Raw genomic sequence first — 27,679 nt, 5'->3', positions numbered from 1 at the left:
ATTCATGCAATCAGCTGCTCTGAAGAGTCCTTAGAGTCCAGTGACTCTGAGCTGCAAGTGCTGCCCTGTTCCTGCTGAGCCTCATGGAAACTGCACTCTATTGCAATTAATGTCCTGGGATCATCTGAAGGAGAAAAAGAGGGAAAAAGTAAGCAATTAAAATAGTTAATCACTATGATTCAGATGATATATTACCTAATCATGAAATGCAAGAGAAATTACCTGTAGGGTTTACAATGATTTTTTCATGAATTCTCTTTTTTGTCTTCTTTCTTTTCTGGAGGTTTTTCACAGCCACGATCATGATAATGATGATGGTGACGGGGAACAGCACAAGCATGCCAACGATAACAAACAGTGGCCATATCGGGTCCTGAGCATCTGTTTCAAAACAGCACCATTATAATCAACTTTAGATCAGAACTGAAGCAGTGTGATAAGAGGAAAAAGAATCATGACTTACCAGATGATACATCTTTTTGGCCACGTGTTTTCTCAGTTATAACTGGAACACACTTAATGTCATTTAATGCATCTCCTTTGAACTCAATCTGCTCATTTGGATTGGAGCACCTGGGAGAAACAAGCGTGACAAAAGATTTCCTGTGACTTTTCTGGGATTTATCAAGTCTTTTATTACAGCAACAGTAAAACATGGTGGTGTTTAGTAAAGGGTATTATCTTACTTGGTACTCCAGGGTTTGCACTTCTGGTGCACTTTGTCGTTAAAAGTTCCATTTGGACATTTTCTGCAGTCACCTGTGGAGAAAGTCAGTGAGTTGATTTGCCATTTAAGCCAACATGTGTGGTGTCTGGGCTAAAGTTAAAAGCTTATTATTTGTACTTTTACTTACGATTAACTGTAGGTTCAAAGCCTTTTTCACACGTCTTCACACAGAAGGAACACCTTTCATCACCACAAGTAAGTCCTTCTCTACAGCCACACTTGGTATCAGTTGTGGCAGTGCAGGCTTCTAGAAGGACCTGAGCACCTAAACATACGAAAAGATTAAAAGCTCTTGTAGTACTACAGATTTCTATATTAGTCCAGAATTTAATACACTGCTGATGAAATGCTTTTATATGGTTGTGACTTAATTAATGCACCAACATACCTACACACTGTGTACAAGGGTAACACCTGTACTTTTTAGGATGCACTGTATAGGTCCCGGGCTCACAGGGTGTACAAAGGTCTTTTGGGGTTCGACCACACTCCTCGACTAGGCGATTTCCTGCAAAAATAAGCAAGGGAGTAACATACACATAAATTTCAGTGACACTGGCTCCATCAAAGCTATAATACATCTTAATAAATGACAAAAGATTTCCTTTTTAAGGTTCATAAGTTATAGGATTGGGGTTTCTAGAAAAGTTTGAACTTTAATAACTATATTTACTGCTCTTACACTGGATGTACAGGAATGAAACTGACAAATTCTGTCAATGACATCTCCCAATGATTGGATATATCAGCTGCATCATCCTTGCCTTTGTTGTGGATTAGGTGAAAAACCACTGAAACTATCTTTGGTTGCATGTGGCCACCGCAGAGTAACTCCTCAAAGGTTGGAAAACAATCTCTCACATTTTTTTTTTCAACATCCAAAGATAATAGCTGGGTTTAATAATGTGGAAGAAAAGACTTCTCTTATTTCACTCATGAATATACAGTAGGCTAAACTGTAAATGCAGTTTCATTCAAAAGAGCGCCGTTAAAAACAAACAAACAAAAAAGCTGCACAGCTGTACAAAAACAAATAAATGAATCTATCTGCAAACTTTTATAAGGTTCTGGATCTTTTTTTCTTTATTACCTGGGTGACAGCTTTTACAGCAAACATCGCTCCCCTTTAGGTCCCATTGCAGGCAGCCCACAGTAATCTCCCCAACACTGCACTGGATGCCCAAAAAGAGAACGATCAGCCAGGCGATTACAGCCATACTTCAGCTTTCCAGCCTTGAAGATGATACAGCCACTCCAGGAGAGAGTTGATTTAATCCAATCGAAGAATTATTCCAGGTATTTCTTCCCTACGGCACTAATTCGGCTTTTCTCTGTACCTAAATCTGTGTGAGCATCGTTCTGTGCTCTGCACTCATATTAAGCAGACTGTATTGTTGCGACTTCAGCAGTCAGGTTTTTAACCCTCTTGCCGGCTGAGCGCTTATAAAAGTGTCGTCGCGGGGGGCGGGGGGCGTGTCTTCTTAGATCAGTCACTAAGCTCTGACTCAGCGTGGTACAATTCATCTACATGTATAGACAGTTTTTCGTCTTAGTCATTTTTATACAACTACAATGTATTTATTAAAAAAATAAATTCATTCAAAATACACAAAGAGATGCCAAGATATAAAGCTGTCCCTGGCTGCAAGAAAAGCGAAACTTTCCTCAGTCAGATTACAATATTCGTTTCTTTTCCTCTACCAGTAACCAAATAAAGCCGTGATAATGTCGTGTTATGCATGCCTTCAAACTTGAACCACTTTTCAAATCTGTTCTGCTCTGTTCTTCATAGAAATGTCTGAACTAGGGCTAAACTAGATTTCCTGGAACTCAGATGCAATCGCCCCAATGTGTTTACAATAGCACATTCACGTTCTCCACCTACAAATGTGAAGTTAATTCAAATAGCAGCTTTACTTTCTAGAAGCTTTTGCTTCTATTTGAGTGCACTTACGCAGTATATCGTCTCCCAATAAAGCATTAGAATCAACTACCTGTCGTGGAAAGGCTGTGTTATCACGCTACAATAGAAATAAAAGGGATTTTAACTTCATCGTAACTTTTCTGTTTTGTCTCTAACGGGGAAACAGTCATAAAGGGGGATTTTTTTTTTACTTAATCTCCTGGACTTTATTTTGTCTATATGGTTTTATAAACAAAGCTTAAGGATGACAATACCGTTGTCTTCCTCGTGGGAGTCATAGCATCATAGTATACATACAATATACACTGAAGAAATGCAAAATTGAGGTGAAATTAAAGAAAATGTACAGCATAAAACTTTTTTTAATTTAGGTAAACAATTGTTAAAATACGATTTTAGTCACAACAGAGTACGCGTCATTGTTATTTAACAGATGAGTCATAGGACAAGACATCATGCCCAGAATCATAAGTTTATTTAAAGGGCACTGAAAATGTCTCGAAATTCCCCCCTCACGGACTCTTCAGAAGATCATTATGTGTCTGGTGGCTAACACTTGTATTAGACACCACACGTGGCAAATATTCAGGTAGAAAATGAAATTAAAAGTGTTGTAAGAATATTTCTTCTAAAATGAAAGTAGTGCTTTTAAAAGTGACCTTCATTTGTTCAGGTGCCTTTGATCAATTGTGTATAGCGCTTCCCAAACTCAGCAGCATTTACTTCCTTTGAAAAAGGAACCGTTTCCTTACAGTAAGTGGTGTGAGTTTGGGAAAACACTGGAAATTTGCTGACAAATGATGAGGTGTCAGGTGATTACAGGTTATCTGGGGATGTTCTAGCTCATCTTCATGCTTAAATTCAAACTTCCAATTTAAGTGCGAAGGGGGAAAAACGAACCAAATAAATACATGCACATAACGTTCGTCTGCTGAGTCATGATTGTAACATCTCACTATCATATGATACTTCGTGACATTCGCAGACGATGCCTTTGACTTTCTAATGCATCACACTCGACCGATAGCGTCGTCACGTCGCGCGTGTTGTGAGACTGCGTTTGTACCTCATCTGCCAACGCACCCTAAGAAACCCTTCCCACATTTACTCCTCAGCCTCCTCTTTAAAAAATTCAGCAATGAAGCACAGTAAAACCCCATCACAAATTAACATAGTGGCTCGGGAAATACTTTAGGGCTGTTCGGTAAGGTGTTTAGCAACACAATCTGCTGGTAAATGAGTGTGCGCTCATATTTGCATGTAGGCTGATATAAGCTTCAGAGTCACAGTCAACCTGGAACTGTCATGGCAGAAGGCTTTGTTAATGTGGGACTACACGTTTTCACTTTACCCGTTGGCCTGTATTTCAAACAGCACGAAGGCGATTACAGGTCATTGCGCTCTTCTGGGGGCTGCTGTTCTAGTAGAGTAACTTATTCTGCCTACACAGCACTTCCTTCCTGACGAGCATTTTTATTACACACCCACCATAGATGTAGGTGTGTGACGTCACTCAGCAACCGCGGCTGTGGTTGTGGGTCAAGTAGATGGGGGTCTGTACTATACAGTCGGCTTGTTGTTGTATAGCCGTTTTACAAGTAACACCAGCCCACTGGGAAAGTACACGTAGTTGGTGTACTGGAAACTCCACTCAGGGGTGTTAACTGTCAAGTGTCAAAACCAACATTAAAACTTTGTTGCAACATATTAACCCATCTCGGCTATAATTGTAAATGGTTGTCTATTCTTCAGGCGACTCTTTTTTACTGACCACAGGCCGGTCATGAACACTAACCACCCACGAGATTGTGTCATACATTTGAAATGCATGTTTTAAGCTCTGCTTTCGAATTAAAACAGGCAACAGCACCTTAAGCACATTTTCAAATCGCATTTTTATCATTTTATCTGTCAAATTTGTACAATAATATACACAAAACAATGTCTCCACCTAGTGGCATTTCACTCAGTCTCCAGGTGAGGTGAAAAATGAAGACAGTGTTTTGAACATATATATTTTTATTCATATATATAATAAATTTCTATTTACAATTTATTCTTCTTTTTTAGAGAAAATTAAAGAGAAAGCTTTGATTGCAAACAGTGCTTCATACTAAAGGGAGGGAAGGACAAAATGGGAAAGTGCTCATAAAACTAGCGTGTGTGTTATTTCCCTCTTGTAACTATATTTTAGGTAGATACAACAGGGATTTGCCATTGTTTTGCAAGGAGATCACCATCTGAAAGCCAGGATTCCCCTTGAAGTCACTCTGAACACAACAACTAGAAGTGACAGCTTCAACAGTATGAAGAGCCATGTCCACCAAACAATGTGAGGCTTTGGCTTTTATCACACTGACTTTTCAACAAACCTGATGCTTTTGTAAACTACTTTATCTAATCAACCTTTTTGAGTTTGCTTTCACAGTTTGCTGTGGTGAGTGTCCAAAGTTTGCAATCCTGCTGATCTTTAAACATGTTTAAACTAAGTGTTATGGGTGTCAGGGTTTAATCACTGACACAAATAATGATACATTCGACAAAGCACACCTAGGACATTGAGAAATGGCCACTGTTTCATAAAGAGTGATGCCTGATTGTCGGTCAGTCATTCGTAGTAGACAAAGTATGACACCATCAATGCAAAAGGATCACATAAATAACATCACGAAAATGTTCCAGTGTATGGATTCTTCCTTTAGAACATTGGAAAGAGGTAACATCCTCCCCAAATAACGGTAATACTTTAAACAAAATGAATGAATACGTTTTCTTTAAAGCAGGTGAGACAGTCATGCAATATGCAGCCTAGTCGAACTAAAGGCTGGCTACAGGGTCTCCCTTATGAAGCTAAGGAAATCCTCGGATCGTGAACTGATCAAGGTTAGCGTTATTAGTAGTTGGCAGGTAAGAGCTTAAATAAGCCAGTGGCAGCGCCTTGACGTAAGGGGAGGGGGGCCAGAGGTTTGGTGTAGTGTGCTAAACTGTAGCATTATACACAAATATGAGTTAGGTGTTCCAGTCCGAGTTTTATGCCCAGAAAAAGATTCCTAGGCCATAGTTATTGGCCTGGGTCTGGGGGATTGAGATCCAGGCCCAGCCAGCTTAAAGGCGCAGAACAGAAAATATCCTAGGTAGAGTACACACTCCCAAAAATGTCTGCATGGCATCTTTACAGAAATCAGTACACTGAATACCACTCACGTTTCACAAACTGTACACGTCACGTCAATACAAAAGAGGGTTTTCAGCCAGAGGACCCCCGCTTGTGTGCGAGAGGACTACTCCTGTTGTGCTCTTGCTGCCTGTATTCCTTTGCTTGGACATCAGAGGGACAGACAGACAGCAGGGGGCTGTGGAGAGGGCCAGTCAGTGTCTACATTCTGAAGTTTAGAGATGGTCAAAAGACTGAGAGGAAAAAGGAGAACAGGGTTGAAAGGGATCAGGGAGAACTGTTTTGTGCTCACTGAGTTTAAAAGGCACTGTTCTGTCACATGATGTCAACAAAGAACTCACAGGGATTGCCCATAGCATGCTGGAAGGACTGGCGACTGGCGGTGAGCTCAGGAGGAACGGCTGCTAACTCTCTCCCAGGTGGGGCTCCAGGAGGCGTGCTACTGTTGAATGAGGTCTTGGGGGCCAGACGGGCCAGACAATAAGGGGGAGGCAAGCCTGGGGGGCCGTAGGAGGAGGCATGGCTTCGCTCGCTCTGGGCACAGGAGCCTGGACCTGGCTGAATAAAGGCGGCGTGGCTGTAGGTGAACGGGGGGTGGTTGTTCTGCGTGACAGGGTGGCTCCTGTGTGAATGACTGTGGCTGAGACTTGACCTTGCGTGACTTTGGCTAGAGATGGCGTGGCTGTGATGACTCATTTGACTGGCAGATCTGTCACCACGCCGCCCTCCGCGGATTCCTGGCTCTGATTCACTGCATGTTGACCTTTGACCCTTTTCCTGTGGGGATGAACGTCTACCTTTGCCTGCGCTGGGGTTGGATCCACTGCTTCGGCTTCCTGTTGATTGGGGAGGGGAAAAAAAGAAAAAAAAGAAACAGATTAACAGGTTAAGACTTCAATAGAATATAAACACCCACAAATACACAGTGAGCAGCTGCAAGTCATCAGCTACTGATGATTCACGACCGGCTACCGATAAACAAAGGCAAAAGGTCACACATTAAACATCAGCTTAATAAAGACTTCTTGAACTCCACCAGAATTAAGCATAACATGAAAAAGTGCTCGTGTTTGAAACACAGTAAAATGTGTCAATGTTAATAAATACATTACTGCACTTTGTTTAAGGTGTGACCACATTTTTTGTTACGCAGTCTAGCAAAAGTCAGTCAAGGGCAAACATGATTATCTCAGTGATTTCTGCCCCAAATTCTGATGCAGCAACTGATATTATGGCTTTTTCTTATATTCATACAAACACTGAAACAGTCACAGATCATAAATATAAACATGACACACCTGCATCAGAAAGATTACCACACAGCACTTGATGAACAACGCAGAATGACGTATTTGTTGTGTTGTCAATTTCTCAGTAAAAATACTTGTCACAACTCTCAATGCTGTTAATAAACACTGCTGGCATCAGACTAATGGAGGTGTATCACACTGTTGCAAAATCAAACATTCCACACCTCCCCTTCCACAATGAGCCCAACAGTACTGGGTAAAGTGGTGCATGATTGCCCCCTATCAGCAAGAATGATAGCACAAGCCTCAGAGTGCTCATCCTGCATCATGCACCTCCCAGCACAGTACGAATGCATGCCCAGAGGTGCAGAGAGGGAGAATCGGCCGTCAGGAGAGTCACAGACAGGATACACATGGACCAAAGAAAAATTATGGGACGGGCAGAGAGAGAAAAAACAAAAAAAAACCCCAACAAAAACCTTAAAGCTACAGTATGAGACGTGGAGAACGTTGAGCACAAGAGAAAGAGAGGAGTGGCAGAATAAGATTGAATGGTAAAATAGAGAGAGCAGCAGAGGAGGAGAGGGGGTTAGCAGGCTTACCGGTTCCCCCCAGTGTCCGGGGACTACCTCCTCCTTCAGTCTACCGTTGCCCAGCAGAAACAGAGGGAACAACAGAATTACACACACCTCCCAGCCCAGTCGTTCCTCTACTACCTGTCGTGTCCTAGTGCACTTTCCCCTTTAGCTCCAAACTAACGTAACGCCGGTGGCTGTTACTGATCCTTTATATGCAAATATGCAGAAACTGTCCCTAAAATTTCACCCATGCACTTATTACCATGAATGCTTGCTCTTTTCTGAAAGCTCCCAAAGAAAGAAAACCATGACATTTTTTTCTCACTTGTCTTTCCAAAATTTGCTGATAAACTAAACCAAAACTAACCGAAAGAATGGTAACTGGGCGAAATTAAAATATGGATGAGCCACTCAAAACAATGAAAATAAGACAGAAAGATGGTAATATATAGTTTCTCGTCCTTTGTCTGGGCTACGTAGTAAAAATATACAGCAACATTACCCCTGCCAGCTACTTATAAGTACCGCCCCAGCGCAGACAACAAAAACCATGCAGCACCATCACATTTTGATTCAAAAATCAAAACAAAAGATCATTCAAGAACTAATGGAGACACATGGACTTAGTGTTGATCATTTCAAGCTGGTGATTGATAATCACATGGTTGATCAGATCTGTTTTGTGTACACACCCAGTACTGCAGAGCTGTCCGCTGCATGACTCAAGATGCTCATGATTGACCTTGACAATACAGGACGCATTTTAGAACACAGATATTTATATTGTATTGAATAATGCAATCCAATGTCCACTTCCTGCCCAGAGAGCCAGTAAAGCTAACATTAGCATGAGCCAGACATTTGTTAATATGCCAGAAAGACTTCATTAATGTCGTGTTGCATGTTGAGCGAATATATTACATTAATCAACGATAGGCTGATGGAAAACTCGTGGCCCGTCTTGCCCCTCCTTATTGCTTACCCTCACTGTGTTGGCTGCCTGCGCTCCCACTGTGGAAACTGTGGCATGGGTCTGAGTATCCTGGTGGAAAGCTCGGGGGTGCAGTGGGGAAAGGAGGGTAGGGGAATGGCTGCCCGCCCAGAGGCCAGGGGTTGCTAGTGGGAGGTAGTGGTGCCAAAGTGTCCTGCTCAGAACCTCCACCACTGGATCCTTCATTCAAATTGAGTGAGGCCATGTCTTGAGGAGAGAAAAAAAAAAGCAGCAGAGAGGGACAGAGTTAGTATAATCCTTCTATTTAAAAAGAAAATGCCATAAATGTGTGAGCTGCTTAATTAATGTAGGTGTGAAAAGTGGATGTACTTTGGCAGAGGTCTCCAAAGGTATAGTAGCACTGTTCAGAGAAGGTGATCTTATTGACAGTGTGTCTCAAGTAACCATGCTTCAACAGACTGCTCGCGTACTTCCTCGCATCGCGCCTATCCTTGAATCCTTCCACTCTGGAGTACAGCCAGTCCACTACATCAGCACCTAGCATGGCAAAGAATGCACACGTGGACATGAAGTTCAGTTCCCTGATGCGTGGAACAGATGCTAAAAATACCACTTATATGCAGCAACCACACATCAACCACAACTGCAATAGTTAGGGCAAGCAGCACAATGCTGCAAAACTTTTGAATAAAGTTAGTGGAGCTAATGGTAGAACTATGATGCTAATGCTTTTCAGAAAAAACAAACAAACCAAAAAAAAAAAAAAAAAAAAAAAGAGTCTACATGACTTGGAAAAAAAAAAAACTTATATGATGTTGTTTGTTGTGTTTAGAAAGAGTAAACCACCTAAAAAATTATATTTGTTTGATACCATGCATTTGAATTGATTTCAGTCTTGTAATCTAATATTGTGCTCTCTAGGAAACCTACTGATCTCTTTATTCCCTTTTTTAAAGAAAAAAAAAAAAAAGCCTTACTGAGTTATTTTTATTGCTCACACTCAGCACAGAGGTTTCGATCACTATGCATGCAATGCATGTCTGCACATTTCCAAGTAACCAGCATTGCTTACAGTAATACAGCCACTGTTTCTATATAAATTTCTGCATTGTGTAGATTTTCTCACCTATAACAGCATTTGCAATGGTGATCTTCAACCACATCCTGTCTCGAATCTCTAGGCCAGAATCAGGCAACTGCATCACTTTGACAATAGTTGCCATATCTGTTTTACTTACAGACAGAGGCAAGTCATCAAACTCTGAGATGGAAAAAGAGAAACAATTTTGATCATTATGAGCTCATCATTTATAGTTCAGTTACTGAGAAGTGACCTTTTATATTGGAACAAAGCAGCAGGTAACCTTTACCATAGTGAGGGTAAGGTGCTGTTAGGGCTGTGGTGTGTGAAATCCAGGCCGCAGGATCAATGGGTCTCACTGGCTCAGCTGAGAAAATAAAACAAAAAGAGAAACTTTTTATAAATAGGACAAAGTGAACACGGTATGGTTTAAACATTATCAGGTCATCATTTGCGTTGCTCCAAATATTACACCACACTGTCTGTCTTACCACGAGGGATGGTGAAGTAGCTTCGGGGAGATGGGTCCCAACATTTGGCAACAGTAAGACTAATGGGGCTGGAGAAATACATAGAAAATAAATGTTACTCTTAGAAAAATCATACACAGAAATATGCTGTACTTGTTCCCTTTTTTAAAAACACCAAAGCTGAATAATCTACTGCGCATTGTCATTCTACTGCGAATAACAATACGTAACATAATCAAACTTGTCAAATGTGAAAGCTGTCGATGGCTTTCATTTCCTATAAATCCTTTAATGTCAACTACTCATTCTACTGATGAGCAGTCCACACTGACTGAAAGACGAAAGGTCAACTTCCAGGAAAAGTTGCAACAGTGTCCAACGGTCAAGCAGCATTATCAACAGCCATCATGTTTCTCAACTAACTTTTCCTATTTATTTAGATCCTTTGATTTTCTATACAGCCCCATGACTCACCAGCACATTGGTTCTGATATTAATTAAATTTCATCTGACTTTAATAATCTTCCAAGAAAGAGTCCTTACCCAGTTTTGGAAACAATCTCTCTTAGGATCCTCACAGCGTCATCATTGCTCATGTTCTCAAAGTTGACGTCATTCACCTGATTGACAGACAAAACCAACAATGTAATTTCTTTACATTTCTTGACCATGTTTTACTAACTAAAATATTATTTTGAAGTTCTGAAGAGAACTTAGATGCGTTTATGCATTTATACTGTGCACGCATTAATCTCTGCTGTTCTTTTAGGGGTTCACATGGCTGCAAATCCTAAGCTCCTTTTGATGGAATAAACCCACACAGTCATAAAACAACCTATACTGTTTGTATCGGGGCCACAACAAATCGGAAGCGTCCATCGCGCGCTTAAGAGTGGGTGTACTTCTGCCGCAAACAGAACAAAGGATGGGGAAGGAAAAGAGAGGCAGGATTCCAAGTTTTACATAAAAGTTTAACAGGGAACTAAATACAACCGTCATTATTAACATGCAGCAAAACCTCAGAGAGATGTTGTCACTGCAACAGCAAATTCGAGGCACAATTATTACCAGTTCAAATATCTAGTTATGGAAGCGTACCTGTAGTAGCATGTCTCCAGGTTCTATTCTGCCATCAGCAGCTACAGCTCCTCCCTTCATGATAGAGCCGATGTAAATACCGCCGTCCCCCCGGTCATTACTCTGACCGACAATACTGATACCAAGGAAGTTGTATTTTTCTGTTGAGATTAAAGCAGGGGATGAATAAAATTACAAAGACTTGCTTTGGTACTGATATGAATTATACATTAAATTCTATGACGTAAAAAAATAGGCATGGATGCAACAGGTTTACCCATGTTTAGTGTGACGGTGATAATGTTTAGGCTCATCGTGGAGTCTGTGATACTGCTGAAAGACGACGACTGGTAAAGGAAGAAGAAGTTACAGTGAGCATATTGTGAATAAAAGTGGCAAAAAGCCCATTTCAAACAATTCATTCATGTGTTTCAAGCACTCAGTGTCAATGTCAATTTCAGCAGGGGCACTGATGTGTTTTAAGAGGTGCATACCCGGTCGATCTTTGCCACTTTGTGCCTCCGTCTGCGCCGTTTGTGTCTGCGCATCAGCTGCGAAGACGAACTCTGTTCTGTGGAACTACTGAGCCTGAAGAAGAAAGTGAAATTAAGGAAAAGATGGAACATTAAATAGGGTATTTGAATAAGGCCAGAGTGATAGGGTTGAGATATTTAGTATATTCATTGGGAATTTTCCTTAAAACTCTGTGAAGGTCTATGTACACACATACAGTTTTAACACAATAATAAATTGTTAGCCTTATTATTCCTATTTAAATTAATTTCTAACACACGCTTCTATATCTGATTGTAGTTTAAATGGTTAAGTCTGAATTATTGTTGCAAATTCTTCACTGTTTTTGCAGCTTTTATGAAAAGAAAAACAACAAATCACATCAGAAAGAAGACAAAGCGACCAAGTTAAGTGTTTAAATGGCACAACTGGAGAAGAAGTTACCTGCTAGCATCCTCATCTTCCTCACTGTCGACAAATGAGCTGGACTCCAGCTCACTGCTCATTACTGAGGCACTGTCGTAACCCATGGCCGAGTCCCTTGCAGTGCGCTCTGATTTGGAGTGACCATTGATGCGAGGGACTGTAAAGAAAAAGTGCACAGCAGCAGTAAGTCAGATGGAGAGGGGGTCATCATTGCAGGGTGAAGTCAGAATAAGAGAGCAACCAGAAGGCGAGGAAGGAAGGAGTTAGTGAGAGTGGCTGGAATACAAAACAAAAATCATCTGCAACAAGCATTAAACTGTGATCTCAGGAAGATGTGGACATTGAACTGAAATATATCTTCAATTAGACCCTCCTGCAGGTGGAATGACATGAATTAAAAAAAAATGTAGCAATAAAAATGAAAAATAAATGCATTTTTTTAATACAGTACACGGATTTATAGACTTTACAGAAAACCAAGAAAAAGTAGTGCCCTCCCATCAGAGGAAAACTACAAGGTCTGTCTCCATACATACATTGGCAGTGAGGTGGCGCAGTCTCAGGGTAACAGCGGATTGGCTGAAAAGGTCTCACAAGGCGAAGAGGGCGTGGTAGCCAACGTACTCGCCGAGAGCAAGCAAAACATTCCAGCAATGTAGTAGTTCCCATCGCTAGCTCCGCCCACAGGGTGCTCATTTGAAAGACGAGCTACTGCACATAAACACTCAATCAGCAGAGGGACCTGACATCCAGTGTCAAGACTCACTCAAACATATTTCCTCTCGCACTCTGCTGACTGGCGCCAGAGAAAACAAAAAAACAAAACAAACAAAAAGCAAGTGTGCAGGTTCACCAAGCCAGCCTGAAAAATCTGCGTCTTTGTGCTCTGCTCCGTCTGTGCTAGCTGCTCTCTAAAAAGCCAGCCTGAGCCCCAGTCAGTCTATGCCCACCAGCTGGCTGTTGACACACTTCACAGCTTATCTACAATAGAGGAAGTGCCAGAAATGGGGAATACGCAAAACGACAATCTATCAAGAGTGGTGTAGTAAAACAAGAAGCGAGTGCTATGACTCAACAGCAAAGTCACGTTTTGAATGAATATGCGAAACTTTGAACACGGCATTATTGTGACCTTTTCGAAAGCTGTGACATTTCCCGCAATTAACTGTTTTGTATGAACTCTGATCTTTAAAGAGAAAAACATGCAGTCTAAATAATTCTATAATCAATCGAGCTCCCTTTTGATGAGAATCGGTCATAAACAGAACCAGCCTATAAAAGCTTACACCTACTAAATAAAAATGTCACCTTGCTTCAAAAAACAAGAGCCTTCCTATTTTAACCAACTATCCATAACTCTGGAAAAACAGAAAAATAACACCAGCGTTAAATTAACCACAAAAAACAATAGAAAATATTCCAATGCCCAACACCATCCTGGGAAATAACACAGCAAATCCCTCTCACCGCAGCTGACAGCACGCCTTCTTCCAATGAACAGAGAAAGTGAGCTGAGAGTGAGGAGAAAGTATTACCTCCTCCCTGACTCTCATGCACGCAACTGTTGAATGACTGTTAATCTGCCTCTGACCAATCAGACGATGGTATCCTCCAAAGCAGAGAGAAGATAATATGTGATTTTATACGATGAGCTGCCCTCTCCCCTCCCTTCCTCAGGTGAAAACACTGTCGAGTGATTGAAATCACAAAAGCTTTGCAGCCCTATTACAACAAGAACAGGAAAATGAATTGAAGACACTTTTTCATAACAGAGAGTAGTTTATGTTCACCAGCTGTTTTGCAGGCTTTGTGTAATACTTTAATACAAGCATAAGTGCTCAGGCTTAACTGTGTCTTCTCTGACCTCAGCCTTGAAATCCTGACGGCTCTGTACAGCGTAACATTTAATGCCACGGGAACGCTTTCCCCCCCCTTTGTTGGCCACAGTCGTCCTCTAATACAACTGGTTAAGATACAGAACACCTGGCAGCCTTAAAACAGATCATATCCCATAACTCCATGAGGTACTCTTGCACCTGTTCTCCCTCTTAAATTTTTTAACTGCTCCATTATTCATCCTTGAATGCTACAGCGCGGAAAGAAAACTGAGAAAGACGAGAGAGAGAGAGAGAATAGTTTGAACAAGTTTGAACATTTTAACCGATCTTTGTAAAACAGCGAGGAACGCTCGCATGTGTATAAGGTGACAGGGGAATTCCTGCTGCTGCTGCTGCTGCTGCTGCAGGCAGTGAGGCACAGAGGTGGGAGGAGGTATCTGTCTTTACGTCTCGCTGTGTCACACGGTGAAATTAAAGCTGAATTACACTTAATTTGGACCTTGTTACACAAATTTATGAACCAGCTCCTCTCAGAGTTTCTCTGGGAAAGTATATGTGCGTCTAGATTGGATTGAAGTCAGTAAACACAGACCACAGGGTGGATAACAATGTATATTTCATTGAGTTTGTGATCCTTCTCACATGCAAAAAACAACAGATGTTCAGTTGGCTGTCAGCAGCAGCGGCAGCAGCAATATGTCTGTGCCAAGTCAAAAGCATCATCATGGAGTGCACCAGCGTGATCACGATGAAATCACTGGCTATGCTCATGTGCAGATAGTCTGCTAAGATAAATCTGTTCCCCATCTACAGCCCTCCATACAACCCCAACCTCATGCTGTAATCAGTGATACTAATTGCACCACATAAATTAATGAGTATTTGGTTAATGAGCCTGGAGCGCAGGATGCAAAGAGCCAGGCTTGCTGTGAAGAGAGGACAAAGGGGAAGGGGGGAGCGAGAGAAAGAAAGCGAGAGAGAAGAGCGCAGTGATTTTTGCTGTGAGTGAAAACAATGGCAGACTGCGATTGTTTATTACTTGGTGCCAAAAAACCAACTACTTTTGTCAAAAATACCTGTGTGGGACAGAAACCGGATGAAAGCAGGTACCTCTACTGATCACCAATGTGCTTATGTGGGTAACCACTGCAAAACCTTCCTGTTCTCTGTTGTGGATAGCACAGACAGCCTCCCTTACTGAAAACACTGAGCCTGCAAATGGGAGTTCTTGCGAAGAAGCAGGAAAGTGCTGTGCCTCTCCTAGCAAAGAGCTTGTAATAGAAATTGCTGTAGTCAAATGTCAGCGCAATAAAGCAGATGCATTTGCACTTGATAACAGTTCTCAGGAGCTTTTAAAGTCAAGATCCAATCAATTTCTTTTCCAGATGGAATGGAGACATTTCTTATTTCAACAATGACTGCAACAGACTCTCCTGTTATATTTCAGACGTGAGAGCCACAGAAGAAACAGAAAAGAAGGACAACTACTGGGCAACAATTCCAAAAACGCTGACATACAGTGAACTTTTTGCTTTAACATAGCTACAGTTGAACATGTACCACTTGAGCCCCAGGGACCTTTTTTCATACATGTCTACTTCCCGTCCACATTTTTTGGTGATTGACTTGTGCGGCGTATGAGAGTTAAATGAAGAGGTACTGAAAAGTAATAAGTTGGAAATGACAAGATAATTGCATTTTTGGGATCCATCTGTTCCTGGCTGATAATACTCACGCTCAGTTTCTCGAGCTCTCCTCCGTGCACGCTCTCTCTCTCGCTCTCTGCGGTGGCTTAGGAGAGACTCTGTACCAGTCTCTGTGTCCAGGCCGTCACGACTGCTCACTGCATTGGCACTACAATACACACATTGGAAAACTACAGTCAGCTTCATAATGATGTACAAAACACAGAGTATCTCAGTCTGCCTCACAGAAAGTGTTTCAAATTAATTCTCTAGCCAGCCTGTGACCAACACTCCCGAACATAATCCCTAGCTACAGTATACTTCTGTCTGTTATAATATCTGTATGCCTGCCATCCAGCCTTAGGGGAATATGCAATTCATATCATGACTCTGTTTCAAATTCAGTCCCTCTGGCCAAAATAGCAATTTCATTGTTCGGTGGTATGTGATGTGTTTTTCACTAAGTGTCATTAATGACCAGATACCCTGAGAGGGAGCCATTCTGGACAATACTGGCATTAATGAGACCTATTGAAAGCCCAGATGGTGCCTGGAGCATGATTGGGAGAGAGACAGAGAAGAGAATGACAGATCGCATAAAAAGTGAGAAGTGGTAGATCAGGTGTGGGCTGAGCAATAAGCCGGCCTGTGTGTACTTGAGGTCTGGAAGGAGTCTGGGGGTTCTGGAAGAGCTGGCGGGCAGATTGTTATTCTGTCAGAGGGCTGGAGACGCCGTGGCCTCAGGCACGAGGGTTAAGGGACTCACACTGCCACCGGGCTCCTAGGAAACCTGAAGCCGATGAGAACTCTACTCAACCCTGTCAGTCAGTCACACGCACTTAGGCATGTATTCAACATGTATCTGACACCTGAATACCTAAATAATCACACCTGTGTAAATGTCAGTGCACGCGCACAAACAGTCAAAATCAAAGTGTATAAACAGAAAAAAGAGGCATAAAAAAAACAAACCTGTGAGCAAACATCATTCCTCTTTTGAAAACAATGTTCTCGCACACCTCAGTGCCTACGTGTGGCTGACCAATGCAAATTAAAATCTCAGGACCAGACAGGATGCCGTGTCTGCTGTGTTCACTCAGCGGGATGAAGCGCTCAATTGGGCATGCTTACATGCGCGTGCTACAGAGTACTAATGGGTGCACCTGGGCCCGGCTTCACCAGCACAGGTCAGTGCATTTATGCAAAAATCAGTGAAGATGCACACTTCAGGTGCATTTCTAGTGGAACTGATTAGAAAGCTATGTGATGATCGATGCGGTGGCGACTGCCTCGCTGTTAGTCCTGTCAAAACCTGTCAAAGGGCGCTCACCAGCCAGCCGACGGATCTGCTATTCTGGTGGGAGATTATCCGAGGCGCTAGGCTCCAGCTGTGAACAAATGCCACCCCCTTTCAATCCCCACACCTACCACCCCCTCTCCCTGCTGCCAATAGCCCCCTCCTTCCATTGGGAAATGGAGATGGGTGCTTTTAATGTCTGCTAATCCGGATTACCGAGCAGAAGCACATCAGTGTGTCCATTCTCAGACCAAAACACCTATTCTGTGTGTGCTCATCAAATAGAGCCATTCACGCCGACAAACACGAGATGCATGAATAAAGCACAAAGAGAAAATGAAGTGGTAATAATATTCTAGCTATTTGCAGACAGCGGTACAGGGGGGAAGGCTGGATTCATTTCAGAAAGAGAGGAGGTTCGCGATAGGGAATTCACCATGCTGTAAAAAAGACCTGGCTGTCTGACTCAAAGAGCGAAAGAGAAAGAGAGAGAGCGAGGCACGGAGGGGGCGGGTAAAGGGGCCGGCAGACAGTTTGCTGTTTGTTCCACAAGGTGGCGGTAGTCAAAGCTGGCTGGGAACAATAAAATCATCAGGCCAGATGACAGCCAAACAGGAGTGAGCAGCCCATAGAGGGCAAAAGAGAGCTGAGATGTCAAACAGTAGATAAAGAGATACACTGAGACATGACAGATTGCATGTTCTCAATATAGAGCCTCAGACATATTGCTCTAGTGCTGTAATGGCAATGACTCTTGGCCTCCACTGCCCCCAGCCCTTTTGGCTATATTTAGGAAGGGACTTCTCCTTAGTGAGTACAGTTATATTTTTTAAATCTGCTGGTTTTAAGGCAAAGTCTGGACTCAGGTAGCCATAACGTTGAGAAAATCTCAATTTTTGAGTGCTTAAGCAATAATATGATTCAGGCCACATGTGCTTTTTTTTTCAGAGTATGGATGAATGCTCTTAGTGACTGAATACAATGAGCCTCACTTGAGTGCCAGTATTTGCCTGAAGAGGTTTATGCTGTCAAGGCTATTTCAAGAATCAGCCGCCCAAGCAGCATGCGCATCGTGTTTACATAGATGAGCGGAGTAACGCCTTACTCCATGGCTGTGTGGGTGGGAATATATACCCAAGTGGGAAAAATACTCACGCCTATGCATATTCCCACACTGTAGTGTTAGCACATACTTCATGCTATATTCACACAGTGGCGGAGCGACCATCTACACTCCCCACGTGAGCCTATGACAATAAATCTCTCTGCGGCACGTTCCACGTTCTGATTAGCACATATAGCGTGCTGTGAAATAAAAAGGTCAACCGGTACGCAGGGCTGCGTGCTTGAATACATCTGCCTACACAAGTGTGTGTAATTGTGCATACATGACGAGCGGCAATCATCCTACTCACTGGAAGGAGGGGGGCCGTGAGTCCCCGATGCCCCCTGTTCTCTCGAGGGGTGGGGGAAGTTCTGGATGGCTCTCTGTGCATTGAGATCCTCCATCAGAGTGTGCACTCTCTGCCAGGACCAACTGAGAAAGACAGGTTGGAGGAAACAAAATTATTCGTTACAGATTAGACATATTCAGGTCAAAGACAAGCACACGTTATATCGTGCATATTTTATTGTATTCTATAGGCTGCATAGTGTAGACATAGAACTAGAAGAAAGAAACTCTGCAACCACGCAAACTCAAAGATAAACCCGGAGACAGACGTCTCTTATGTGCGAGTCCACTCAGGGGAGGCTGTGAAATTGAGATGTGGCAAAAAGGCCTACCGATGACTTCTGGCTATGCATATACAACTTGAGAAACACTGCAAGCTACTTAGAAACTTAAAAGACTTCCGTGCTTTTACTCAGCTGAGTGTCGGTACAAAGGATGATGTACAATGACCCATCCTTTCATCTGAGCCAGAATAATGAAAGTTAAAGCAGACAGGCGAGGAAAGCCCAACAACTCTGTGGGCTGTGATTATTCTAATGCAAGCCTGGGGGTTCACAGGTATCGCTATGGTGCCACTCGATTCTCAAATAAAGAGTGGGATACTTTTCTTTTCTCCATTACAAAGAATATAAGTGTTACTGCAATTTCCATCACCTTCTGTGCCTGCCGTGTACTGACTTTCTGGCTTTCTTTTCGAAACATCCTAAGAAGGAGCAGATTTCTTTCTGGTCCTTGGATCTCCAGTTTTATAGAAATTTATTTCTATTTAAAACAACGGCTGGTGACCAAAGTGCTGTAATTCTAAAGAAAAATCAATGACATAAAAACATAGGACAAGCTGACAGAATTGAACAAAGGAAACATAAAATGAGAAAACAGAGAAGCCAGAGAATAAAATGTTTTAAACTTCAGGTTTTCAAACGGGTTTTTAAATGTCTAATGTCGGGGGGGGGGGGGGGGGGGGGGGGGGGGGGTGTCCTGCTGTGAAGGGGCAGTTTGTTCCAGAGCCACAGCAAACGCCCGATCTCCTCTATGCTTTAATCTGGACCTCAGGACAGCTAGGAGCTTCTGGTCCGCAGAGCTCAGTGATCTTGAAGGAGTGTACAAATTTAAAAGATCAGAAAGGTACGAAGGCGCTAACCCATGCAATGCCTTAAAATTAAATAATAAAATCTTAAAAATCAATTTGAAAACCGACTGGCAGTCAGTGTAAAGATGCTAGTATAGGACATATATGGTGGATGCATTTATTACATTGTTTTCCTTCTGGCTTTGAGAGAGTTTTTTATGATAGACCTTGAAGAGAATTCCTGATATATTTTTTCCCAAATACTTTAAAATGTACACACTGGATTATTTAATTAAAATTAAATTAAATAATACAATATATTACAAAGTCACAAAATATAAGAAATAGCTCTAATATACGAACAGCTCAATTATAAATATCCAGAATATTACAGAGATTAAATATATATGATTGAAATTAACTTAATGAACGTAACTAATTTTGGAAACACTGGACTTGCTAATCACACTGAAATAAATATGTGGACCAGATTAATCTTCATATTACAGCCAGAATCTCTGACGGCCCAAATACGGCACATATTCCAAAAAGCACATCAGATAAATTACAGAGTATTTCTTTGTTGTGTTTGCACTTCGGTGACAGGAGTATGAACCTAAGTGGATGATATATCGTCTAAGTTCAATCTACCCCAATCTGGTTTGCAAGGACCCTCCCTGGGTATGTCTTTAAATTACATTAAAATCACCAATAAAATAATCAAAAGCACAAACTACAGCGGCAATTTACATAATAACGTCCCAAAACTGTAGCTTTAAAAATTGTTCGAATATGAGTGTAAAATGATTTCAGCCATATTCCATCTTAGGTTCTGCAGCTCCCCCAGCACGATAGGTAGTATTCTTAATTATTAATGCATTACGATTGATCTGACATTGCCCCACGAGCAAATGTTTATCTTTTCATTTTACACTAAGTTTAATAGCACAGATAATTTCATTCCTTTTCAAATGTTTAAACATGCAAGAAAAATAAGTCTACATCAAACTCACCGTATATGTAGTATAGTTAGTGGAATCTAATATATTTTTAATTGATTTATTGTCTGAATAACTATTAGAATAATAAGTCCAGTTAGTATGTGTGGCTAACATACGGTGTTCAGGTGTTGTAATCACAAGATTTTTTTAACAAGGAAGAAATAATGACTGCAGAGGAAATGCTGTGCAGCGACACCACAAATTGTGATTTTCTTTCTAAAACTAATACATCAGTCACTTCACCTGCAAAGTTTAACATTAAAATGATAAACAAGAAAGAAAGAATACATAATAAAGTGTAAAATCATCAAATCAGTCTGCTGAGAGCTCTTTGAATAGTAACACATATTTGTGAAAACGGGAGCTGGACTTCAATAAAATGTGGCGCAATCATGAGGAAACATGTACATATTAGGACTAACTGTTATATAACAGTTGACTAACTGTGACTATATCGTCTGGCCACACTTAATCACAAGTGAAGGCTATTGTGAGAGAGTATCGACAAAGATTAAGTGTTATTGAGCAAGACAGTCGCTAACAAGTACACAAACACCACCATGTGGCTCTCTCTGACCTCTGACCTTCCTAAGCAGAAAGAAAAATAATGAGTTTCCCCATAGGGATCAATAAAGTACGATCTATACAAGACATTGTTAAAAAAAACAAAAAGACACTGAGCAAATTAAATTACAGACCTTCAAACTAATTTATAAATCTTTGCTGCTACTTTTGGATCAATATTTAGAGACAGACATTCTTTGTCCTATATATATGACTGATTAAGGTGTAAATCCTTCTCTAATAAAGATAGACTGATTTAGTTTGGCATAGTCTATTGTCTCTGTAGACATGGGTTCACAGTGCTGTTTGTCTTCAGTAATTAAAAACACTAGAAATACAGAGTGTATGTGGCCAAAGGATTGCAGTAGATTAGGGCTGTCAAACTCATATAGTTCATAAAGAGTAACTGTAAATTATCATCCATGTACAAAACAGATTAATAACTTCAGAAAAACTAAAGCCATTCCAACAATATGTCTCAGATTCTTTCACATTTAGTTACTGTTACTATCATTACATGTGAATGACAACATATTGATCGCCATGCATCTACAAAGGCACCAAAGCTAAACTAAACAACCTTTTATCATTCAAACAGCTTGTGATCTAGAAATGAGCTAAAATAATAACAAACTTCCACTCCAGTAGCATCATCAGCTCTATTCACATGGCTGAGATTTCATTATAAAACTATAATTATTAATAACTTCTATGCAATTTTTACACTTTGCAAAGACACCCAGCTTGACTGTACCACTGAATGGATTTGGTGGGTGTATGTTTGACGCCGCCCCCCCCCCCCCCCCCCCCCCCCCCCCCCCTGCAGTAAATGGTCATTTTAATGGTCAACCTAAACCAGCTCTTTTGTTAACAGGGCCTGGTTTAATATCTAATGGATTCACTCACACCTTTATAGTACAGATGAACAATAGCTTAAGGTGAAGAGCGTTTGATAACTTTTGTGGAGGCGTTGCATTTTAATATGTACATGATCTATGGGTGCTCCACATATCTTTGCATAGAGCTGAGACTACACAGCCAGGTGAACAGGGGCAACACGGATGAGCCATCCATCTCACTTACCCAGGACACTACTCTCCCGTTGAAGCATGGCAGCTTGGCGTTGTCATCGGAGATCTCTTCTTTGACAACCCTAGGGAGCAGGCAGACAGATACAGTCAGGCTCACTAACCAGTGGTCGGACACAGAGTTGGCTCAACAACACAGCATGGGTCGACCTGCAATGTTGCCCCACGCTGAGTGACATTCACGCTCTGAAAGCCACGTTTTCAATATTGTTTTCGATCAGCTTTGCACCCTTTGTAGCATGAAGCAAGCTCATAGAGTAGCGGTGGTGCTGCATTCAGTCTCTATCCTTGATGTATAAATATCATGGCCATCAGACCACTTACCCTGAGCACAACAATGTGACAACAGCTTTGCCTACAAGGGAGAGAACTATAAATCAGATAGATAGATAGATAGATAGATAGATAGATAGATAGATAGATAGATAGATAGATAGATAGATAGATAGATAGATAGATAGATAGATAGATAGATAGATAGTGTAGGTAGGAAATGCCTCATAACTGCGACAACGAGGCGTCAAGCGTGTATTAATAGAGTGATCCTGTGCGAGCGCCTCCTTCAGTTTGGCTGTAAATTCCCAACAAAAATACCTCCCAGTTACCCTTTGACCCTCTGGGAAACAGTTCAGCAGCAAGCCGTCACCACACCTGCTCAGCTTGTGTCACACAGATCAGGCCTGGAGCTTGCTGAGGGGCAGGAGACGATCTGGCAAAACACACTCTGACACAAGTCACGGGGCTCTAACATCCTAATATATTTACCAGATTCCACTGTAACTCCCTGTATGACTTTATGTGTTGTATGTTGATTGTTTTTTTGTGAAGGATTTTCCGGGAATGGCTGCAACTAAGCATTTCTGAAAGTCTGTGGAGATCTCACGTAAGCTTCTTGGCTTTGAACATGCTACATGAAAAGGGAGAGGCATGACTTGAGAGCAGCAGGAAATCCAAAGATGATTTTATGCAGTGGTGTCTCTGACAGCGACTTTACAGCTTTTTTTTCTCGTCCTGTTTGCCAGAACGTCCCTGCAACTGAAATGATTAGCCAAGCTAGTTGTGTTTTTGTGTGCACTGCCGCTGTGGGAGCTGTATTGCTGGGAGTGGTGGACAGAGATAACGTAGCCTTGTGGCTGGAACTGACGACCACAGAGTCTGCTGCTGTGGCATGTTCCACCTCAGGGAGGAAAAGGGAGGGAGGTGAGGGCCGACTCTGCCGGCCGCTCGTTAGGTAGGAAGTGTTTGCATCCTCTCTCTCAAGCTGCATGACCAGCTGTACAGTGACTTGTGAGGATGTGGGAGTGGCCTGTATAAATAAAATAGGAATGATTGCTTCTTCCTAAAGTTTGACAAAAATAAGGATTTCCACTCACACATTTGACCTGTGCATGTGTAGTTTATGTTTTTTGGCGTGCAAAATACTTTCGCTTTGTGTTGTAAGATATGAAATCAACAGCGCCGAGACACAATTCCAGTGATAACAGCTGATAATTTAAACATCTTCCATCTGATATCAGGACCTGCCTTAGTTTCACTTCTGAACCCTAAGCACAGACGCACAAATGTACACACAAACACACACGCCGTAAACCCTGTTTAGAAAGCAATGTGTCTGGTGTGGGCTGCTGTCAAAGATCTGACTTCTTAGGGCTGACAGCTTAAATAGGTCTTAACAGATTTCACAGGATAATGACAAGATTTACCCCGGTGATCGTGGAATATTCCGCCGCTGGTGATATTTGTGTAGCTGGGAAAGATTAGATGTGTTTGTTTATGCTTTGAAAGACAGAGGAGGGCTGGGTTAACTTGCAGCCTAGAACAGAAACCAGAGGTGGGAGAATCCAGCCACCTCAGACCAGCCATCCAAGGACTTTGGTGGGCTCATGCTAATGACACAGGGAAGCAAAATATTTGTAGTCAAACAAGTTTGTGAACAGACTGACTTCAATATGGCTCCGAGTCTCACTCAGTAAACACCTCAATTCGAGTTTAACCATGTGCAAAGCTGGTAATAATAGCAAGTGTACTGTCAATGGCGCGTGACGCTTAAAATCACAAAGTTCATACGTTTCAGTTCAGTATGTGATTGTTATCGTTGCAGTTGATGCTATGACATCAAATTCCGGTATAATCTTCAAATCTGTCACAATCTGTAAATGATAAAAGCAAGCAAGGAGTGACGGGAGTGCGTTTGTGCAAAAAGCTGCAGATTTTTGTCCTCTAACTACAGCAGGAGAAAGATCCCCTTACCAGCCCCCTATTTTCTGAGGCACAAACAAGACTGTTTCTTTCAGACCTTCAGCTTGGCTGCTTCCTCAGCTCCAGAGTGCCTCTGTGACTTGCATTATAGTGAGGTCTCAAACCCACTCACCACCAGTGGCAATGACAAAACGCCATATCATCACCTTGAAGTCTCAAAAAAAACCAAGTGGGTTGCTTCAAAACAACCCAGCCAATTAGCTTCCTGTCTTATGAATATGGATGAGCGAATGAATATTACTGACAAAAAAAACAAACAAACAAAACAACTGAAGTATGAAATGTGTACACGAAATGTTCATCGCTTAATTTGCTGTGCTCTGTTCTGTGGATGGAAATGCCACATCCCCTAGTTACATGTTTTCCATGCAATTCCAAAGGGACCTGAAACGACACGTTCACTGCGGTAAGCCGAAGCGGCCGGGGCGCAAACCGTTTATCAAATTTGTGTGGCCATTCCTTAAAGAGCTGATATAGCCAACACAAATGTAGTTCAGCAATCCCATAAGAAAATGGCAGTTTTCTCCCCTGCGCACCAGGGGGTCTACTACAGAGAACCTTGCACTGACTGCTCATTTACATTTCAAACACTGTCTATAACTGCAAGGGATTTGATGTTTTCCCTCTCTGCTCAGCAGTCTTATTCCTCCCTTGCTAATTCTCCAGCAGCCATACTGTCTGTGTGTATGCAGTACAGCCAGCACGGCTACCACAAAGCGCTGCTTTCCTCTGTGCCTTTGACTGAGTTTGCTTCCATACTGTGCCAGTAACATACGGCACTGCACTCACAGAGCCTGAATATCCAAGCATAACTCAAAGGCAGGAATGCTTGTAGAAATGCCTTTGTAATATCTACATGGAACTCGAGCAGTCACCCTGTCCAGTTCACAGTGTAATATGACTGTATGCTTTATGCTTTGTTAATGCATATGCGGGAAAAGAACCTATGAGGCTGTGTGTTCAGCAACTTGGAGTCATGTCTCTATGTGGAGAGAGCAAACACGCTTTGTTTGTTTCCATAATCTGCTTGTCGATCACCTGAGGCCCAGTGAGCGGCCCGGCCTGCAGCGCGAGACAGGCAGGAAGCCAGGCCTGGGGACAAAGCGGCGCACCAAGACTAGCCTGCTACCAGGAAGAGCCAGTTTCCCTCACAAGGTCAGGCTGCAGTGGAAATGCATGACGTTCGGCTCTGTAGACACTGCCTGCCTCTGCATTTCCTCAAATCATTTTTGCGATTACGCTGCTAGATACTAATGTACGTAGGCCCGTGTATGACTCCTCAGATTGGAATGAGAACAGTCACTGACACAAATATGTCATCCTCAGCAGAGGCCTGACACAAGTTGATCTTGCTGACCGAGAGAACTGGAGAGCTTTGTAGACCTGGTGTAACGCCTGAAAACCAGGATGGGTTGACAATAAGAGGGGCAGAAAAAAAAAGAAACAGAAGACTAAAACATGGAGGAAATATTTCTGTTTTGACGTTCATAATAATCAGGATCCAGTGAAGGAAGGTAACTACATTTTTAGGGTAGGATAAATAACAAAATATTCACATTTAAATCTTTTGCCTACACCATTATTTTACCCAGCATGCTGTCCCCATCAACATCCCCTATTTTGCTTCTACAGACAATCTACATCATAATTACCATTAGTAAATTAAATTACCCATGTCTCTCTCATAATAACATTAAATGATAAAAGCCAGTGAATTGTAGGACATAACTAGATGGCAGACAACTGCACCACCAGCACGCATTATTTAACTTTGATGTTTTCCTTAGGAGCTCTGTAATAACACAATATATTACAATGCTGATCAGAAAATTTAGCGAGACAACTACTTTAAGGACTGAATGCTGCTAGAAGAATTAATCAGAAAGGTGATAAGATGATGCACAGTCACCATCACTGCCATGTGGTTCCCAAATTGCCTTGGGATCCACCTGCAGTGCACAATATGTGTTAGTAAACAAATACAACCATATAATTCATTAATATATAAATGTTTTTAATGGTTATTTCGAACCCTGCTAAAATTATAACCAGGTACTGGGAAATAGACCATTACGAAATCTGAGAAGTTGAATATTGAGACCTCGCCAGCATTGCTCTGACAGTTATATTCCACATGGTTAATATATTGAGGTTAATATGAGAAGCAGGGGTCTGGCTCTGTGTAATGCACGCAGGTCTGCGTCATTAGGGCTCTGGACAGATCTGGTACAACTTCAAACACTCAAGTGTCTCCTCCGCTGAGCACAGGGTAGCCTGTAATAATGAGCAGGTGCCAAGAGCAGACATGGAAACAGACACGGTTCTATATAGTTTTGCGCACATGTAGCAATCTGGCAGTCGGGATCGTTTGATGTTGTCTAAAACGCGAGCTGTAATAAAAGGTGTAAATACACACCGCAGCAAATAGCAAATGAGCCACACGAACAGGCTAATAATAATAATGATCGCCGACAGTAGCCACTTACCCAAAATCCTGGTCCATGGATTTGAAGAAGAATTTGTAGCTGTTGACCGGCCGATTGTTGAGGACATTTTTAAAATCCGCTAATGTGACTTTCTCCGGAGGAACAGACAGTTTGACCAGATAAGGAGTCTCCTCCTCGTCAATGTGATATATTATTTTAGTCTCCGCCATGAGAGTGTGAAAAGGGGAGGACAATCATGGGAAAGCAAAAAGGGTTGGCAGCGCAATAAACAGGCCTGCTATGTTACCAGCTACCCGGAGAATAACATAGCAGCATTCCCTAATATATAACCCTGTATAGCCCGCGACGGAAAATACAGCTCCGTGCCTTTGACAAACACAGCGAAAATCCAGGCATAATCGCGTTATGAGTGCCTGTATTCCTGATCCAGTGTGAGTCGGTACGGTGGCTCTCTCGGCACTAAAACAGGAAGGGACAGTCCACATCCTTGCGATATGGAGTTGGGAATATTGCTATTTTTCACAAGCTAATTGGTTAGACAGTGCTGTCATCTAGCGGTGTATCTGGGGTGTGCGCAGGCCACCTTATACAACACACTCACACAGCTTCCTCCACAGTAGCCTACAGTCATGACATGGAACAAAGGAGGATGTGCAGCGGCCCAATGAAGCATGGATACTGCTTTCCTGTTATTATAATTGACTTTATACTGCAGTTCTTATTGCGTAAAGCAGCGTCACTTAAGTTCAAGCCTTCATCCGATATTTATTCATCAGTTATTTTTATTCTTATGAAAATAAAGGGA

General features: G+C 42.0%; 2 protein-coding genes across 7 annotated transcripts; both read right to left on the bottom strand.

The window, feature by feature from the left end:
- tnfrsf9a (tumor necrosis factor receptor superfamily, member 9a) lies at positions 1–1,944 on the bottom strand. The gene is made up of 7 exons (XM_063464992.1): positions 1,818–1,944; positions 1,116–1,235; positions 855–992; positions 687–759; positions 464–573; positions 223–381; positions 1–124 (listed from the first exon to the last, which is right to left on the bottom strand). The coding sequence occupies exons 1-7, from the start codon at positions 1,942–1,944 to the stop codon at positions 3–5; spliced, it is 849 nt and encodes a 282-aa protein (XP_063321062.1). The 3' UTR covers positions 1–2.
- On the bottom strand, positions 1,247–27,369 carry dvl1a (dishevelled segment polarity protein 1a). 6 transcript variants are annotated; one of them, XR_010091910.1, is made up of 16 exons: positions 26,914–27,368; positions 22,164–22,233; positions 18,409–18,530; positions 15,747–15,865; positions 12,192–12,330; positions 11,729–11,822; positions 11,512–11,581; positions 11,256–11,395; positions 10,701–10,777; positions 10,179–10,246; positions 9,977–10,054; positions 9,733–9,867; positions 8,976–9,143; positions 8,637–8,852; positions 5,856–6,662; positions 1,247–1,899 (listed from the first exon to the last, which is right to left on the bottom strand). XR_010091910.1 is itself a non-coding variant. In XM_063463838.1 (16 exons), exons 1-16 carry the CDS (start codon positions 27,081–27,083, stop codon positions 6,052–6,054), a joined length of 2,169 nt encoding a protein of 722 aa, XP_063319908.1. In that variant the 5' UTR covers positions 27,084–27,368; the 3' UTR covers positions 5,129–6,051. The 6 variants fall into 6 exon arrangements, 5 of the variants coding, with proteins under 5 accessions (XP_063319908.1, XP_063319907.1, XP_063319909.1 ...); XM_063463838.1 differs by lacking the exon at positions 1,247–1,899 and having other exon boundaries at positions 5,129–6,059; positions 6,168–6,662; XM_063463840.2 differs by lacking the exon at positions 1,247–1,899 and adding an exon at positions 7,679–7,718 and having other exon boundaries at positions 6,593–6,662; positions 26,914–27,369.
- Between the last annotated feature and the right edge of the window lie 310 nt (positions 27,370–27,679).

The sequence above is a fragment of the Pelmatolapia mariae genome, linkage group LG20 (genome assembly GCF_036321145.2).
Source record: "Pelmatolapia mariae isolate MD_Pm_ZW linkage group LG20, Pm_UMD_F_2, whole genome shotgun sequence".
Taxonomy (NCBI): Eukaryota; Metazoa; Chordata; class Actinopteri; order Cichliformes; family Cichlidae; genus Pelmatolapia; species Pelmatolapia mariae.
The sequence above is the reverse complement of the archived record's forward strand: the minus strand, read 5'-3'. Positions and strand labels throughout refer to the sequence as shown.